This window comes from Centropristis striata, chromosome 16 (assembly GCF_030273125.1).
Source record: "Centropristis striata isolate RG_2023a ecotype Rhode Island chromosome 16, C.striata_1.0, whole genome shotgun sequence".
In the NCBI taxonomy this organism is placed as follows: Eukaryota; Metazoa; Chordata; class Actinopteri; order Perciformes; family Serranidae; genus Centropristis; species Centropristis striata.
The window spans coordinates 6,077,822-6,094,632 of record NC_081532.1 but is presented as its reverse complement, the minus strand read 5'-3'; the positions used below and the strand labels follow the sequence as shown (position 1 = coordinate 6,094,632).

The 16,811-nt window shown below is 39.6% G+C and overlaps 1 protein-coding gene across 2 annotated transcripts in view; it reads right to left on the bottom strand.

Annotated features, from left to right (window-relative positions):
- Window positions 1–16,811, bottom strand: part of pacrg (PARK2 co-regulated) — a 195,268-nt gene that overhangs the window by 98,905 nt on the left and 79,552 nt on the right. For both annotated transcript variants that reach the window (XM_059353322.1, XM_059353323.1), the window contains exon 3: window positions 6,907–7,078. In XM_059353322.1, coding sequence (XP_059209305.1) covers window positions 6,907–7,078 — 172 coding nt within the window. The remainder of the gene's footprint in view (window positions 1–6,906; window positions 7,079–16,811) is intronic.

Below are 16,811 nucleotides of genomic sequence, written 5' to 3'. Positions count from 1 at the left end.
AACATGAGATGAATAAAATGTAAGTACATTTAATTAATAATGTAAAAATAACAAATAAAACTGATTAGAACCCATTTTTAATAAAAGATCAACCATTTTGTCATAAAAAAAACAGACATTTTAAATAATAATTAACATATGGTGTGTACTTTGGTGTGTCATTGTAAAGGAAAAACAAGATCATCATTGTGCAACAAAAAACAGCAAAATAATATTTTTATCTTGATATTCTTCTTGTCATAATTAATCATAATCATATGAGAAAATTAAATTAATCACTTATCCTTAGAGCGAGTTACTTGCTAGAAAGCTAAAACTAAAGTGAAATATGCACTGAGGAGCTACATTGTCTCACAGACACATGCCAACAAATTATATACTCATTCAGTGAAATGTGAGGCACTTAAAAAGTCAGTGGCAACAGGTTCTATTAAACTAAATATCTCTCTCCCTCTTTTAATTCTTCTTTTCCTCTTTTGACACCTGACTTTGCAAGAACACTGGTCACATTAACTCTTAAAGAATAAATGGTCGCCAAACAAGGCTGCAAACAGAAATGATGATAACGTGTTTACTCTTCAGTCAAATTGATGACAACAACGCCCGTTCACAAGTGCAATAAAGTGCAATGCTACTAATTTGGTTCAGTGCTTCTTCAGTCAACAACATAAATATACAGAAATGCAAAGAAATGCTGTGTCACAGCGCTGCATCTTCCACAGGGATTCACTCTTCTATCTCATCCACTGAAAGTCATGCTACTAGAGATTCAAGCATCAAAATCCGTCCCAAGCGCCATATTGGATTTGACAGAGAAGACTGACTGAGAGAGAAAGAGAGCAACAACCCTAAAATATAGTGTGACAGTTCGAGCACTGAGAGAACAGCATACTGCTTCGCCCACTGCCTGTGTCAAAACAGCTCATATGCAAATACAAAGCTGTCATAAGCGTACACTCACACATAACAGTCACACAATACGCACACACACACACACACACACACGTTTCAACACACACTCAAACACGTTAAAAGCAAAGAGACAAAATGTCAGCCTCAGTCATGAGCACAGGCAGCGCTGAATGCAGCAGCAACCAAATATAAATGGAGTTTACTTACAAAAAGGTCACTTTTTTTTTAATACTTTTAATAATTTTAAAGAAGACCTGAGAGGCAAGAGAAATACAGTTCTGGTGATCTGTTTTCTGATCTAAATTCTGATTTTAATTGGTATTCACATTGTGTTTATGACTTAAGAACAGGTGGAAAGATACATATATTTTAACTTTTTATCAATGAAACAGATGGAAAAGTTTTACTAGGCAAAAAAAAAGCTTTTTCCAGGATAATTTTTCTAAGACTTATTTTCCATCTGTGAAAATAGTTGAAAAAAATGTGTGTTAGTTGTTGTAATACAGATTTTGGCTGAAGCCCATAACAACCCAATTTTTTTTTTTCAAGTTTATGTCAATTAAAATACAATTCTAGCCCAAAGCCTGCTAACACACAATATACAGTAGGTATGTACATTGTTTTTTAGAGTGCATGGAGAAATAAAAACTGGATTCTTGCTATTGCAATTAGGAGCTTTTTTTTTTTTTTTTTTTTTTTTTTTACAGATTATCTGTCTCATGTATTAGGATATGGTGAGAGTTTCAACAAATATGACAATTTTATGTATTTATGTTATTTACTAACTGCAGCTTTATGTAATAAAGGAGAGAAGAGAATTTAGTTTAGATGTAGAAAATGCATCACCAGATTTTTTGAGTTTGCATGTGAGAAAAGAGAACCAGGTCCATTGTTTTGTGTCCATTTGTGAGTTTGTCTTTGTCTCTGTCAGTGACAGTGTGTGTGTGTGTGTGTGTGTGTGTGTGTGTGTGTGTGTGTGAGGGAGAGAGGCCTATACAGTGCAGATGATGCTGAATGAGCGGATGTATTGTGCTCCGTGCCATCTCTCCATCTCAGCCTTAGTGTCTCCCTCGATAGACAAGCGTGGAGATATCTGCCATCACCGAGATAAGGTGGAATGTGGAATGACAGGAATTTCAAACCTACATAACAAACAATGAAATTCTAATTACCAGCCAGCGCAAACAATTTTCCCTGCTGTGACATTTGGACCGCGGGACTGTTCAATTATTCATCGGCACTCTCGCCTTGAAAAAAAAAAAGAGAGAGAGAAAGGAAAAAAATTAAAAGAGCGGGGGAGACGGCAGCCGAGGGCCTGATATATTAATGCTGGTATAAAACCTGTGTTGGGACAAATCTGAATAAAGTAATAATCTATTCATGCAAGGACCTGTTTCATATTCAGTGTGAAAATAAAACAGTGGTGACCTTGTATTCTGTTTCTTGTGAAATGTCAGTGGTAGGGTGACACGTTGGAGAGTTTAGCGGTGAATTGTTCTCACTCATTGTATAAATATACTTTTCAGATCAGAAGGAGATGTTCCCGTGCAGAGGCGTAACTGAGGATCTTCTTGTAATGAAAGTCTCATTTTGGTCCAAAGCTGAACAAATGTTATGCCAATCAACTGAGGCTCACTGGAGGCATGGCTCTGAATCCTCCTCCCTATTTAAGGAAGCCAGAAAAACCCAAACCACAGCAATTCACTAACATGTACCCTTTCTTCTTAAGTCACCGTGATACTGTTTAGCTGAGCAGGACCTTTTTTGTTTTAACTTTCAGAAATATCTGATGAATATAAAATAATTTGCCATATACTTTGTGCATTTTTTTATCCATCCATCCATCCATCCATTCTCGTCCGCTTATCCGGGGCCGGGTCGCGGGGGCAGCAGGCTAAGCAGGGCATTCCAGGCGCCCCTCTCCCTTTTATTTTATTTTATTTTTTTGCCATTTTGAGCAAATATCAATCAAAATAAATGTATTTTTTTGTTTTTTTTCTGGTCCTTTTTTCACATGAAAGGTATTTTTATAACATGGGATGGAGGGAACAGTGTGAACAGTAGGAGAGAGTTCAGTCTTTGAGTCACTGAGGACAGGGCCTCAGAGTATAATGTCAGCCAGAGCCTCCTTCATTGTGTATTCTCATTGGGTGACCTGCAGTCATCATCAAAATTCACCAGGGCCTGACGTGACTCAGTCGCTCTGCAGATAACAGCCTGCCAGCCACATTGAAGATGTATTAACGTCAGAGGAGAAAAATATATATCTTGCCATTTTAGACTGCAGACGGCTTTTTACTTTCTTCCTCTTTCCACCCATCCCTTCTTCTTCCCTGCTCCATAGAAAAGTAATTAATCTGCAACAGAGACACGGACTGGCGGCTTTGCCTTGTGGATGGCGAAACAGGCCTGATTTTTAATAAACCAAGAAGTTAATAAGGAGCAGGCCATTTAAAATTCCATTATCAGTGCGAAGTGTGTGTTTTCATGAGGAGCATAACCATCACCTTTGGTCTGGCCTCCCAGAGGCAAATGACCAAAACTGCTGAGAGGTTTGAATTTATAAACTACTGTCAAAGTTAGCGAGTGGCCGGGTCGCTCTGTGCATAATGTCAACTTGTGTGTGAAGTGGATGACTCTTCATGAAGGGCAAAATAACATGAGGCTGTCCTAATATTTAAACTCTGGGAAATGATGCTGGCAAATCATGCACCTGTGAAACAACATATAGCACTGGGTATGGCATGAAAATGACCAAATTTAAATTTATACTAGGGATGGGTGTTTTGGAAGAAACCTTTAAATCGATTATCTATAATATTAACAATCAATTAATCAATTAATCGCTGCATGCATACATGCAAAATAAATTATATATATATATATATGTATATATATATATATATATATATATATACAGTACTATGCAAAAGCCTGTTTTGATAACGGACGCTTTTATTTTGAAAGGCCGAAAAGAGACTTCATCCTGTCAATCATAAAACTAACCCAGTGAGATTAAACTGTAAAGATAACGTCAAGAAGTTCAACGTTTTATGATTTATCGATTAAAAATTAATCGTGATCGACCAAATTCTTAACGACCATTAATCAATCATCGATTAATTATTACCATTCCTAATCTATACAATTTTTTTTTTTTTGCCATTTTTCATGCTTTTTATTAGATAGTGACAGAGACAGAGGGCAAGACATGTTGTAAAGGGACCTCGGGCCGGATTCGACCCGGGTCTGCCGAGCCAAGACGCCTTATTGGCACACGCTCTACCAGTATCCACCGGGACGCCCCTCAAATTCAGTCAACACATTTTTACAACACTAAAATCATAGAAATGGGAGGAGAAAAGACACACCTAGCTAGTCAGAGCCAGCTGGGTATGAGGTTTTGCAGTTACAACCAAATGAGCAGTGGACTGGTAACGTTATGAAACATGGAGAGTCGGCCGCTGACTTAGCAAAATTTAACAACTTAATGCTTCATCCACGCACTGTTGTCACAGTATAGGAAAGCACATTGCTATCTGAGTGACAACTATGCTCGGCTCATTTTCTGTAATCAGTGTAGCATTAAAGCATTGTGTAATTAGCAAGCTAGCCAACTAGCCAGCAGTTTGCTAATTAGCGTGTTAATTTCACAATGCTTTAATGCTACACTGGTTAAAAAAAAAAACGAGGCAGGCTGGTGGCCAGCTGCAGCGCTGATGGTAATGGTTCCTCCACTCCGGCACTAGAAGAGTACTTTATTGGGAGGAGAGCAAACAACAGTACTAGCTAGCTAACTAGCCTCTCTGGAGCTAACACACTTTACGACCTCACTATAACAACTAACAACATCTAAATTATCTTTTTGTAATCTGCCAGTGAACAGTTCAATTTCGTTCAACTCTTATTCTATTTATATGAATAAAACACTCCTTTTCCATCATTTAGAATATTAGAAAACTGTAGTAATAAATACAGTACCACTCATGCCAACATAAAAGTCACTCTGTCACAGAGGAAGATGTGTAAGGGCTGAGACCTTGCAGTGTGTGCTCTGTGCAGTGTGTAGTGCGGTGACAGACTTTGTGCCAGGGTCAGTCTGTCACTGTGTCTCTGTGTCTCCAACAGCCGTGCCTAGTGTTGGCCGTCACGCCCCTCTGCCTCCACAGACGTCCAACACCCACACAAAAACAAAGAACACACACACAGACTTTAACACACGTACACAAGCCAACTGCCCATGACATGAACACTATCCCAGGCTCACTGGGCGCCACTTAAAGGCTCCCACTTTGAAACTGACACTCCACTTGGCAGCGGCGCCAAACAAAAGACAGTGCGTGTGCGAAGCTGTGTGTCTGTGCGTGTGTGCTGATATTTTCCAATAAAAGCCACACTCTGCATTCCTCTGACTTCTTTATACCTCCATCCGCCTCATGTTTGCCATACAAGAAACCTTTCCCGCCCTCATCACTGTAAATTTTGATGTCTATCGTCAGAGACAACTCTGACTTGAGACGTGACCTTTTCCCCCAGCTTCATCTGCCAACTCGTGTGTGTTCGCTGAAACGTGTCATCGTGGAAAGGTAAGGAGGCACACCACGGTGACACAGTTAAATGTAGCATGTCACAGCATTGCACATGGCGGATTATCAGGCATGCTTTTAGAGCCAGCCTCTTCCGGCAAATGCAAAAACAAGGACGCTTTGCCCTGAGGGTTCATGTAATAATAGGACCCGTATGACTGCGGAACCAAATTAGGACTTGTCACAGGACTGGTTGTATGGTAATGTTAGAATCTGTTATAGCGCAAGTGTCTAAGACAGGTGACTCTATTCCGGGTAAAGTATGTTGTTCTATTTCGGTTGGACTCCATCGCTGCTGCAATATTGCTTGAAAGGGGTATGAGTGTGCCATTAGGTGTGTTTCCATCCATCCTTTTATGTGCGTTTTCAATTAGCGTATAAAAAACACGAGTGGAAGGGCCAAAAATGAAAAAAAATCTAGAAAAAGGTGTGACTTTGTGACTAAGTCCAATGAAAGCCAATTAATAGATGAAAGGCTTAGGTCTCCAGATGTATGAAGGACGACGTATTGGTACCATTTGTGCTGTTATTCCATAGTGAAGAGAATTAGCACCCCTTACTGGTTATCTCGATTGAACCAACTCCCATTATTCGCACAACAGTAGTGAAAAACTGCATAAATTTGCATTTTCTTTTCAGATTTTCTGAAAATTTGAGCATTATACATGCTACTTTTGGATGGAATTTCAATGCCCGTAATTTCATAACTATAGTAATATTGTTGATATAAAGATTTGAATGCATGTTAATATTAATTTATAATTTAATCTAATATTCACACTTTTAATCTATTCTCACATATTTTGAAGCTAGGTTCATTTTGAGAAAACTACAATATATATATATATATATATATATATATATATATATATATATATATATTTATGATTCCTAATGCACATCCAACTAACTATAGTAGACCCTTAATTTTAATTTTAGACTCAGGATTTGTCAGCAAACAAAAATCAAAATCTAATGATGTTGTCATCAAAAATACTAAACAAAAAATAATGACCTAAATGTGTATTAGGGTTGCAATTAAACTCTAACTCTGACCATTAGTAGTACTGTCAGCGACTCATAAAATAATAATAACACTTTGTTATAGAAAGGTTTCTAAAAAAAAACAAAGCTGTGTTTTAGTATTCATATACTGATTATCCACAATATTCACATTCTTTGGATTTTTCTGGGGACATTTCAAACAATAGTCTAATTGGATTTAGGTTGACACAACAGCAGCATTCGGATGATATTTCTTCAATCTTGAGATAACCGCATTTTCCATCAGTGGCTAGGGCAACACAGAAAAGGTAAAATGACATTACCACACATGGGGTCACATGGGAGAAGAGCTGTGTTGTGTGTGATTTGTAAAGCGTGAGAGCACACACCCTCCCAGACTCACTCTTGATGGGGATGATGAGCTGGGGGATGACGGGCAGGATCTTGGGGCCTCCGTGCTCCAGCATGTCATGGACTCCCTGGCGGGCGAAGAACTCATACGGATGATTTGTCTCACATAGGCCATCAAAGAATAGAGGCAGGTAGTGGTTGTAGTCCAGCTTCTCAAACTCTACCTGAGGATAAGACATTTACATTTACATTACAGGCATTATTAGCTGCTTCTGTAATCCAGAGAGACAGAAATAGAGAGAGGGGGGAGATTTTCTGTCCTTTACTCAAGGACATTTATTGGCTGTTGATGAAGACATTAGCTAGCAGCGGGGATGAACTTTGTGTTTGCTGGACAGTCTCTCTCCCTACCCGCTAAACCAGAGACATAGCAGATCAAGATTCCGAGTGTTCTTGAGGAAATCAGTTATTGCCATAAAGCTCTCTTTCATTCTTTGCCCTTTCTCTTTGTTTGTCCTTGGCTTTGCACAATATCTCGGGCTAAAGCTCCTCTTGGAGCCATTTATAACCCTTACAGTAAACACATACACACACTCTCCCACATATACCCATGCACACAATAGCAGGAGGACAGCTGTTCAGGAGATCATGACACAGCGGCATGTGGCATCCTGTGGGCTGACATGTTAACACCTGTTTACACCGTTTACAGGACAGACAGAGAGGCACACACATACACAATCAGGCAGTAGATTAAGACATTGGTCCAGCTACAGGCCACGGGCACGCTTTGATGTCGTTTGGCTGAGAGTGTGGGTCCTGTGTGACACATTAAAGTGAAGCCTTTCATGTGTGTGAAGCCATCAGAGGAAAAGCACTCAGGCACACTGGGCCGCAAAGAACAGCTGACCCAAACGAGACTGTCCTTGAGCCTTGTGTGTTCTTCAAATCATATAAAATGTTACAACTAGCTACGGCTCATGTGTGTGTACTGAGTGGAGATTTATAACAGGCGATCAGCTGTAGCTCTGCATCCCAATGGCACTATTGTTGAGAGAGGGGTTAGAGGTTGAATGGGTGAGTCTGTTTTTCATGTAATGAAAGGTAATCCCTTTGGTGTGGAGGCAAATAGCCCCCAGCAGCCAGCAGTCCTTGAGGACAGCTGAAGCCATAAGGAGACACTCTCTTGTCCACACAAACACACACACATTCAGCACAAACAAGCACCCTGCTGGGTCACGCTGGTCTGTGCTAAAATGTCACCCAGGCAATGGTGCTTTCAAGTCCCCAGCCCTCGCCCAGCCGCCGGTCAGAGCCCAGACTTCAAAGCAGGGCAGACCCCCCCTACACCCTCCCTCCCGCTGTCAATCCTCCACCCCTCGGGTAAACACAGAGACAGAGAAGGAGAGAAAATAAAAATGGAGAGATGGCAAGATGGCGACAGAGACAGAGAGCTCACACTGTTAGCGCGCAGAGACAAGGCTGATTGCTTTGAGGCAATTTTGCCGGCCAACCTTGACCTTTTCCCATGCTTGGTCAAGATCATCATTATGAGTCAGGCGGGCTGAAGAGTAGAACAAAAGCAAATATAAGCCCAGAAAGGAAGGGAGGAGAGGCAGCGGAGGGTTAGAGAGAGTGAAGAGAGGAGAGATGACAGTAACCAACAGCATTGCTTGCTAGCCTGTGGCAGTCAATGGCACATGGGACAGATCATGCCTTTATTTATATATATATATATATATATATATATATATATATATATATATATATAGATAGATAGATAGATAGATAGATAGATAGATAGATAGATAGATATGTATGTATATATACACAGTAGCATTCAAAAGTTCTTATTCAATGGCTTTTCTATCTATTTTAGATTCTTCAAAGTAGCCATCTCTTGTTTTGATGCCAGCTTTTGCACATTCTCACAGTCAGTGTCATGAGATGGTGACCTGGAATGGTTTTCAGTTAATAGGGGCGCCTTGTCAAGAGTTCATTTGTGGAATTTCTTTCATTCCTAATTTATTTGAGAAAATCAAAGCAAAAGGCGGCTACTTTGAAGAATCTAAAATCTGAAACATTCTAGTTTGTTTAACATTTTTTGTTCACTTCATAATTCCTTATGTGTTTCATCACATAAGAATTATGTCAATCATATATAACTAACTGGTACTGTTGATATTTATATATATGTACACACACTATATATATATATATATATATATATATATATATATATATATATATATATATATATATGTAGACACACTCTATACATATAGTGATGTAGTGTATATACTGATATATATAATTGTGTAGATATTTAGTGCTGGAAAGATGCATCTATATTTTATAATTGGATAACAAACACAAACTAAAAAAACAATAGGAGGTCTACAAGTAATACAAATTTAGAATAATAAATTAAGTTAAAATTGCGGGTTAAAAAATGTAAAAACGTAGTATTAACCGATATTTGGTAAGTCGTAGAGTGGAGTATTAGCCATCTCTGGAGTGCTACTGTTTACTGTAGGGCACTGGCAGTATATATGTTTATGTAATATATTCTGTTAGTGTATTATATGATCAAATGTTCTCTAATTACATTAGGCAAATGTATAGGAATTTAAATAGCTGTTAAATCACTTGTGAGTAATATTTTTTAATTTTTACATTCGGTTGTTGTTGTACTAATGTGATGAATTCATCACGATCACATAAAAAGGAGAAAAGCTTCGTTTTAACAGCACACACACAATTAACACTGTCAGTAGATCAGGTCTCACGTTTAAGCACAGACACGATCTCACATACCCTGTTGTGAACCTGAGATGTTGTGGGAATAATTACCTGAGAGCATTAATGTGGTGTTGTTGTTAGCATGCCTCTGAACTCTGTGATGCTGCTCTTAATCAAAATCACATAAACAAGCACTTAGGGACTGGCTGAAGATTCCAGTTAGCACTGAAGGAGTGGGGACAATCAGCAAACACCTTCACGTACACACGCTCTTACATAGTGCGCGCGCTCACACACACACACACACACACACACACATTCCCGAGGAATCTTAATCAGCGGCTGCGCTGAGCGGTAACTCTTGCATCCGTTATCGATTGTCCGCCCAAGTTTGTTTGTCTTTGGGTGCCTATGGGAATCCCCCTGGAGTCCGGGGAGTCAATGAGAGTGGAGCACAGAAAGACTATCAGCCAAGTAGCAGCAATTAGCCTTGAGACACAGACCTGCATGTCTCCTCTGGTCAGCGTTGCAACAGCAAACACACAGCAACAGAAGCAGACTAGCCTAGCAGCAAGTGTAAGGAGAGCCTCTGCTCATTAAACAACAGCATCAGAGCCCCCTGACAGGCTCAGGAGACCAGGAGGAACAAAAACAGCAGGTTGCCACTTTAAATACACAATAGGTGGACATGATTGGTATGTGGGGGTGTGTGTGAATACATGTGTGGGTGGACGGATATGTGTGTGTGTGTGTGTGTGTGTGTGTGTGTGTGTGTGTGTGTGTGTGTGTATGAACACTTACATGTGAGTCCATGTGTGTGCTCAGACATGATAAGCAATTGGGCTAGTTTGCCAGCATGGTGTGAGTCATTTGTGTAAAAAAAAAAAAAAAAAAAAAGGCAAAAACATGCAGAGGCTTGTACAGGAGGATGAGATACAGTGTGAAAGCAGCAGAGTGAATGAAAGAGGAAACAGTGAGTGTGCATGTGTGTGTTTGCTGGTCCGTGGTGAGGTAATTGCTTTTGACCATATCAAATGTGATGCAGAGCCACTAGTTGGCCTCTCCATTATATAAAAACACACTTGACTGTTGTATTGTGGATCATAGTAGCTGGCAGAGTGATATCATGGATTTGGAGTATAGATGTAAAAAAAAAACTAAAAAAAACTGGATACTTGTGGTATTGCACAGAAATATTCCCCTGCAGCCAAAAAAGCATTTTCCCAAAGAAAACCATTATGGAGACTTTATAGATTATATATCAATTATTACTCTTTGTATTAGGATTGTTGTTTATCCATGATGGTTTTACATGGTTGCTGATAAAGTTGGAATCATTTTGTTTCCTCTTTTAATTGTGGTTTAATTTTCATTGTGAGATATTTAGGAGAGATTGATTAATACAGTTTTGTGAAGATATACACTGTACCTGTCAATAATAACTCAGATTGTCACAATCATTTCATGGAAAGAGGTAAAAATGATTTTATTCCAATTCATGAGCAACCGTGTATAGAGCTATCTAAAAATATATGACGTCATCACAACTCCCTGTTGGGACCCCTGGAAGAAAGCGAGGAAGCCAGAGTCCTTTTTGAGACAGATGAGCAATTCTTATTGGATCAAATAAACACCACCTTTGGGTCTAGTATCCAGTTTTTTTTTACAGTACAGTCATGGTTTTGACGTGTGTGTTTGGATGCTTGTGTTTACATTTCTAAAAGACTAGCTGTGGCATAATTCATACATTTTTGGCTCATCCTCCATCTCAATGTGGGTCCATATGCTTCTATAATCCTGCATTTGAAGCCTTAGCCACATTTCCTTAAAAATAAAAAAAATGTATCAAATCTCTCTCCTAATGACACAACACCCACATATTCCATTTAGGGGGGGGGGATAAGATAGCAAATTTTGCCATCATATCTATGGTGCTCTACTAAAAGCATGTCTAACAGGTCATGGAAGAAGCAGGCTGTAAGCCAGCTGTTTGACAATGATGCTATTTTAATTGATGATGCCATAATGACATGACCTGGATTCAGCTTTCTGTTAACACAAGTCCTGGTTTCTGTATTTAGATGAGCTGGCAGATGAGCCGCTGTCAATTATTCCAGCTTTGAGAGAACAGGCTTCCTATTGGTGCCACTCACACTATGAGTCATTCAGTCACTATGGCCAAACAAACATCTATTAGTTCTGCTGAAAATGTATCATAGAAAACCAAAAAGGAATGCAGGAGTCACATATAATAGCATGTAGACAGTGAGGCATGCATTAAAAATCTATTCACACACACAGGTACATAGATATGTGTTGGAAGGGCTATATGTTGTGGTGATGCAGGAGGCAGGCATGAACTAACAAGCACTAAAAATAAGAAAACATACCACAACAGAATTCCTATCAGTCATCAGTGTGAACTTCACTTCATGGTGCAACTAGGCACGTTGTTATTTCTGAGAAACCATGTCAGCTTCTAAAACCCCATCTGCAGTCAGTATATACTAGATTTGTACAAGTTCTCTCTAAAAAAAGGATTATAAAGACTTGACACTGTGATTTTATTAGGTTTTGTTGTAGAATTCAGTACAAGAAGGCATCACAGCATTCACAGTTTGTGATCTTCTGGCTTCTTGCCTCGTCTAAGGATCAGTTACAGAGTGCTGCACTTTAAGAATGGCCCTCAGTTGATTATTTATGCTGCATTATGATATCTTAAAATGATTATTTAGGGTAAAACAATCAAACTAAATTATAATCTGCAGTCATTGTTTTAATTTCCCTACTGCAGAGGCTAAGGCTGTTAAATAAAGGAAGCAATCCATGAACCAATTCAATAAGTAGCAGCTCAAATCACTGTGCTCACAACACAGACAGCAATATAAGGCAACACAGGAATGAGTTCTTTAACCAGAAAATAAGTTAGCATCTTAGCGCCCTGGGGTCTTACCTCTCAAACTCAATGAGGATTTTGAATGGGTTGCTGGTTAGATGCCTGAAATAAGGTCTGTGGTTAACACAAGCCTTAAAGATGTTCGTGTTTTGTTGTACGACATAATTTACATTGTGAATTTCTACATTTCTATATGTCCTTATAAAGGTGGTTGCTAGCAAGTGGCTAAATGAGACTAGAGTGGTTGTCAGGTATATTTAACGCCACCACGCCAGGCACGAACGGCAAGTCTCTCACTAGTCCGCCTCACAGCTAGCCTGGCTAACACCAGACCAAATCTCATTTGAGATTAGGTCTGGACACCTACAATTCATTTCTCCGTAGAGGAGGTGTGGTTTATGATCCTCCAGAGCCGTTTATTGGGCGCTTAGAATGTCTATCAAAAGCGTCTGTAGGTAGCTCTTAGCCAATCAGATCAGTTATACCAGATGACGTAGTAGAGCAACAGAAATGGATGTTTGCTGTGTGTGTGTCTGTGAGAGAGTGTTGTTTGCTGCTTTGCTTCTCCAGTTCTCGCTTTCTGCAAGATTATTTATTTTCACGCTTTATTCCCCCTCATGTCATTCAGCCACACACTGATTTTATGGGCAATAAACAAGCTGCTGCGGGTCTCTCGGCGGCTCCGCTGTCCCCCGGCTCGGAGCGAGATCACCGGCGGTGACCGGCGGTCTCGCCGGCTCGGCGCTAAGAGCCGCCGAGACCGCCGGTGCGGCGCTAATAGCCCCGCTACCGGTGATCTCGCTACGAGCCGGGGGACAGCGGAGCCGCCCAGAGACCTTTCGCCTTTCAACTTTCGCTCTAAACTATTTAAAACACCATCTACAGCTAAAGAGAGTTTCGCGTCTGCAGCAGCCATGTTGGATCCGGAAAACTACAAGCTTCCAAGTGCTGAGTAGTACGCGTCATCGTCTTGCCGTCCCTCCCCGCTCTGTGATTGGATCCCTAAAACAGGGCTAAGAATGCGTCCTGGTTTCCAGACCGCCTGGAGGTTCGAAATGAAATTTGAGCGCGCAAGGCAGTCTGGGTATACCCAGGCTACCTCACAGCCTCGAGTCGTGTGTTTAAGTGCTCTTGCAAACTCTTGTAAATTGTAGATAAAGTTAATAAACAATTTATAAGTCTACGGTTTCGCTAGCTTGTCAAAACCGCTAGTTAGCTCGTTTGAGACCCTCTGAAGCTAACAGTAGTGATGGCGAGATGAACTCATGGACCGAAACTTCATGGTTCACTGACTATAATGACAACATGGCTTTGGTGTGTGAAGCTTTGAATCGAATTGTGCTTAAATGATGAAATGAAATAAATGCTGATAAACAAATATACTTATTAATATAGTGTCTGTTTTTCTGATTGAACAATGGCAGGGACAGAGGGGGAAGTTGAGTTGTGATTTGGATGTGCTCGTGTCACTTCAAACTTTCATTACTCATTTTTATTTAAAAACAACAACATTTCCACCGTGCTGGGCTTCGGGCGTTTTGTTTTTTTTTTTAGATAATTTTGCCTGCTTTTGAAAATACCCTTTCACAGGGTACAGATGAAGCTGGGGTCCAGAGGAATATAACAGCAAGTTTGTACAGATTTGGATAAACACTTTTCTGCCTCTCCCAACACTCCAGGGGGTTCTCCAGTCTTCCAATGTTTGCCAAGGTATTTCTGGACTTCCATAGTTGCGTCCGCAAATAAATGAGCAGTGATCAAGTCTGAGTTTCGTTGCCGCTTATATATTGAATCACACGGCATTACGCGCAAATCCAATTCCTGAATCAGTCACGTGGTATGGCCGGATCGCGAGGCTTCGAGCGTCACCACATACGTCATCAACACAAGCCTCGATACGTGCTTCTCAAAAATCTTGCTTGATTACGCGACACACACTTCGAAGCCTCGATACAGAAGGACACATCACTAGCTAACAGTTGATTCCCAACAGACATTCAAGTCAAGCAACCGTGGTGTAGTTAGCGGTAGCATAACGTTAGCTTTTTACTTCTGTTGAAATTGTGATTTGGTGATTTGGTAAACGTGTTTACCAAAAACTCAATGCAAAAAATCCCATAGGCGAATTCTCAATAGACCACATGGCCAAACTACTTCTGGGTTGGCCTACAAAAATGCATAATTTGTTTGCATTCTATGACACTTATTAATCTCTCATATCAATAGTTTGCCCCAACATAAAATGTATCTTTTAGATGTAATAGATGTCCACAAATTCAGCATCCAGCTCAGTTCTGACAGACAGTTTTGACTGGCTCCAGCTACTTTGTGAAGAATGACAAATGTGTTGATGGTGTTAAGAAAATGTATGTGCATGAAAATTTTGTGGATGAAAATCTGTGTGGGGGTTGTGGAGTGGTCCATATCCTCAACAATAACTACTGGTGCTCCCCCTCACTGCAGGCTGCTACTAACTTTAGCCCTTTTTATATAACTGAGCGTCTTTCTACATACACTGTTAAGCTTTTTTATAAGACGTTAACACATGTTGACACCTCCTCATTAACCAAATTAACACAATAGCAGAAAAATAAGTCTGCTACTTTATTGTGTTATCCTTGACAAACAAGCTGAGATTTAAATGTCACTTTTTATAGTCAACTAAAGTAAACCAAACCCAGAAAGCAGCCTCTGTGGCTGAAGATGTAATTTATTAGTTTGCTGAAATGCTACACCTCCTGCACAGAGATTTCAATTTCCCTTTGAGAAAAGCTTTTACGATACAACCTCTCTCAAAATTCAGAATTTGTCAAGAGCAAGCTGCACGCAACACATACTTATAATTTATTCATCCTAATCCAACCTTGTTTCCAACCGTGCCACAGGTGCAAAAGCACACCTCTGGCCACAACATTTCCAAGAAATCAGTCACTTCACTGTGTGTACTGACTGTGAATACGAGAAAGAAAATAAATTGAGAGAAAAAAGAGAAAAAGAACAGACTATTTTGACTTTCTTGGAGGTCACAATAAGAGGAGCAAGACTGGAATAGGCAAGCGATAAGTGAGGGAAAGAGGAGTGAGTCACTCTCGCTATCTCCCCTGACAGCTGTTTCCATCTAACAAGCATGCAACTATGCTCAATTCAAAGCACTAGTAGTAGAGTGCATGGTGTCAATTGGAATGATACCTAACACAAGCTGGATGAGACAATTTTGGGGCTTCAAAGATGGTTCAAAACCAGGACACAGGGAGTTATGAATTTTATGTGAACCTACCTCACACACACGCGCGCACACACACACAGAGATGAAAAGAATTTTATTCAGACACACCGCACACAGTCGTGCCAGCAGTCCCAAATAGCGGGTTGGGGATTAAAAGCAGGAGGGTGTTATTAGAGTTACAAACATTAGCCAGAGTAATTGAAACAGTGACCCTGCAGACGGCGTTCCTGTTGAGATTGTGCTTCTGTTACCGCTGCTGCTGAAGATGAATGAAAACATGGCAGATGTTTCTGTAAGAAATTGCGCAAGGCAGGTTTTTTTTATTATTATTATTAAATTATGAGTTTTCATTGAATTCCAGACTATTCTAAAAATATCTGCTATGAGTAATATTTAGTTTGACATGAATTTACCACATAAAAAGTACACTGGAAAAAATTGGAGTGACAAAGATGAGCAAGTTTTTCCACACAGAGTGTTTGTAATCTTTACTCAGGCTGTTTCTATGTAATATTTATTTAATAGAACCACTTATTTTTTTATGAAAATACACAAGTAAATCGCAGATTCACTGATGTCCCTCATTACATTTTACTTGGAAATATCAACTAATTAAGCCAATGAATTGGTTTAGTGAATATTACTTGGAACAAATGATTCAATTTACATAGAAAACTGAGGACACATAATAACAAACAATAATACACTACATAAAAAACTGCTATTTTAAAGTAAAAGCACTGAATTCGTATTTCTTTATTATTATTTCTTTATTTCTTTATTATTTTTTTTCAGTGTAGTAAAAAAAAGAAAAAAGTAAAGAAAAGAGGCTCAAAGCATATCAGCTCTTCAGGGTTGTTTTTTTTTGTTTGTTTTTTTTACAGCTTTTGATTTGCTTTGGTTCTGATGAACCTAATCGGGATTTTTTCAGTTTAGCAAAGTTCACAGACATCTCCTCCATTGGAGGAATGTGGAAACACCTCTCCACTCACAAACTTTACACAGAGTAAAGGCAGTATAGTCAAGGTCAGATGGGCATAAACAGAAGTAAAACACGTCTCTGAGTGCAGCAGGACTTACTGGATATTTAGCA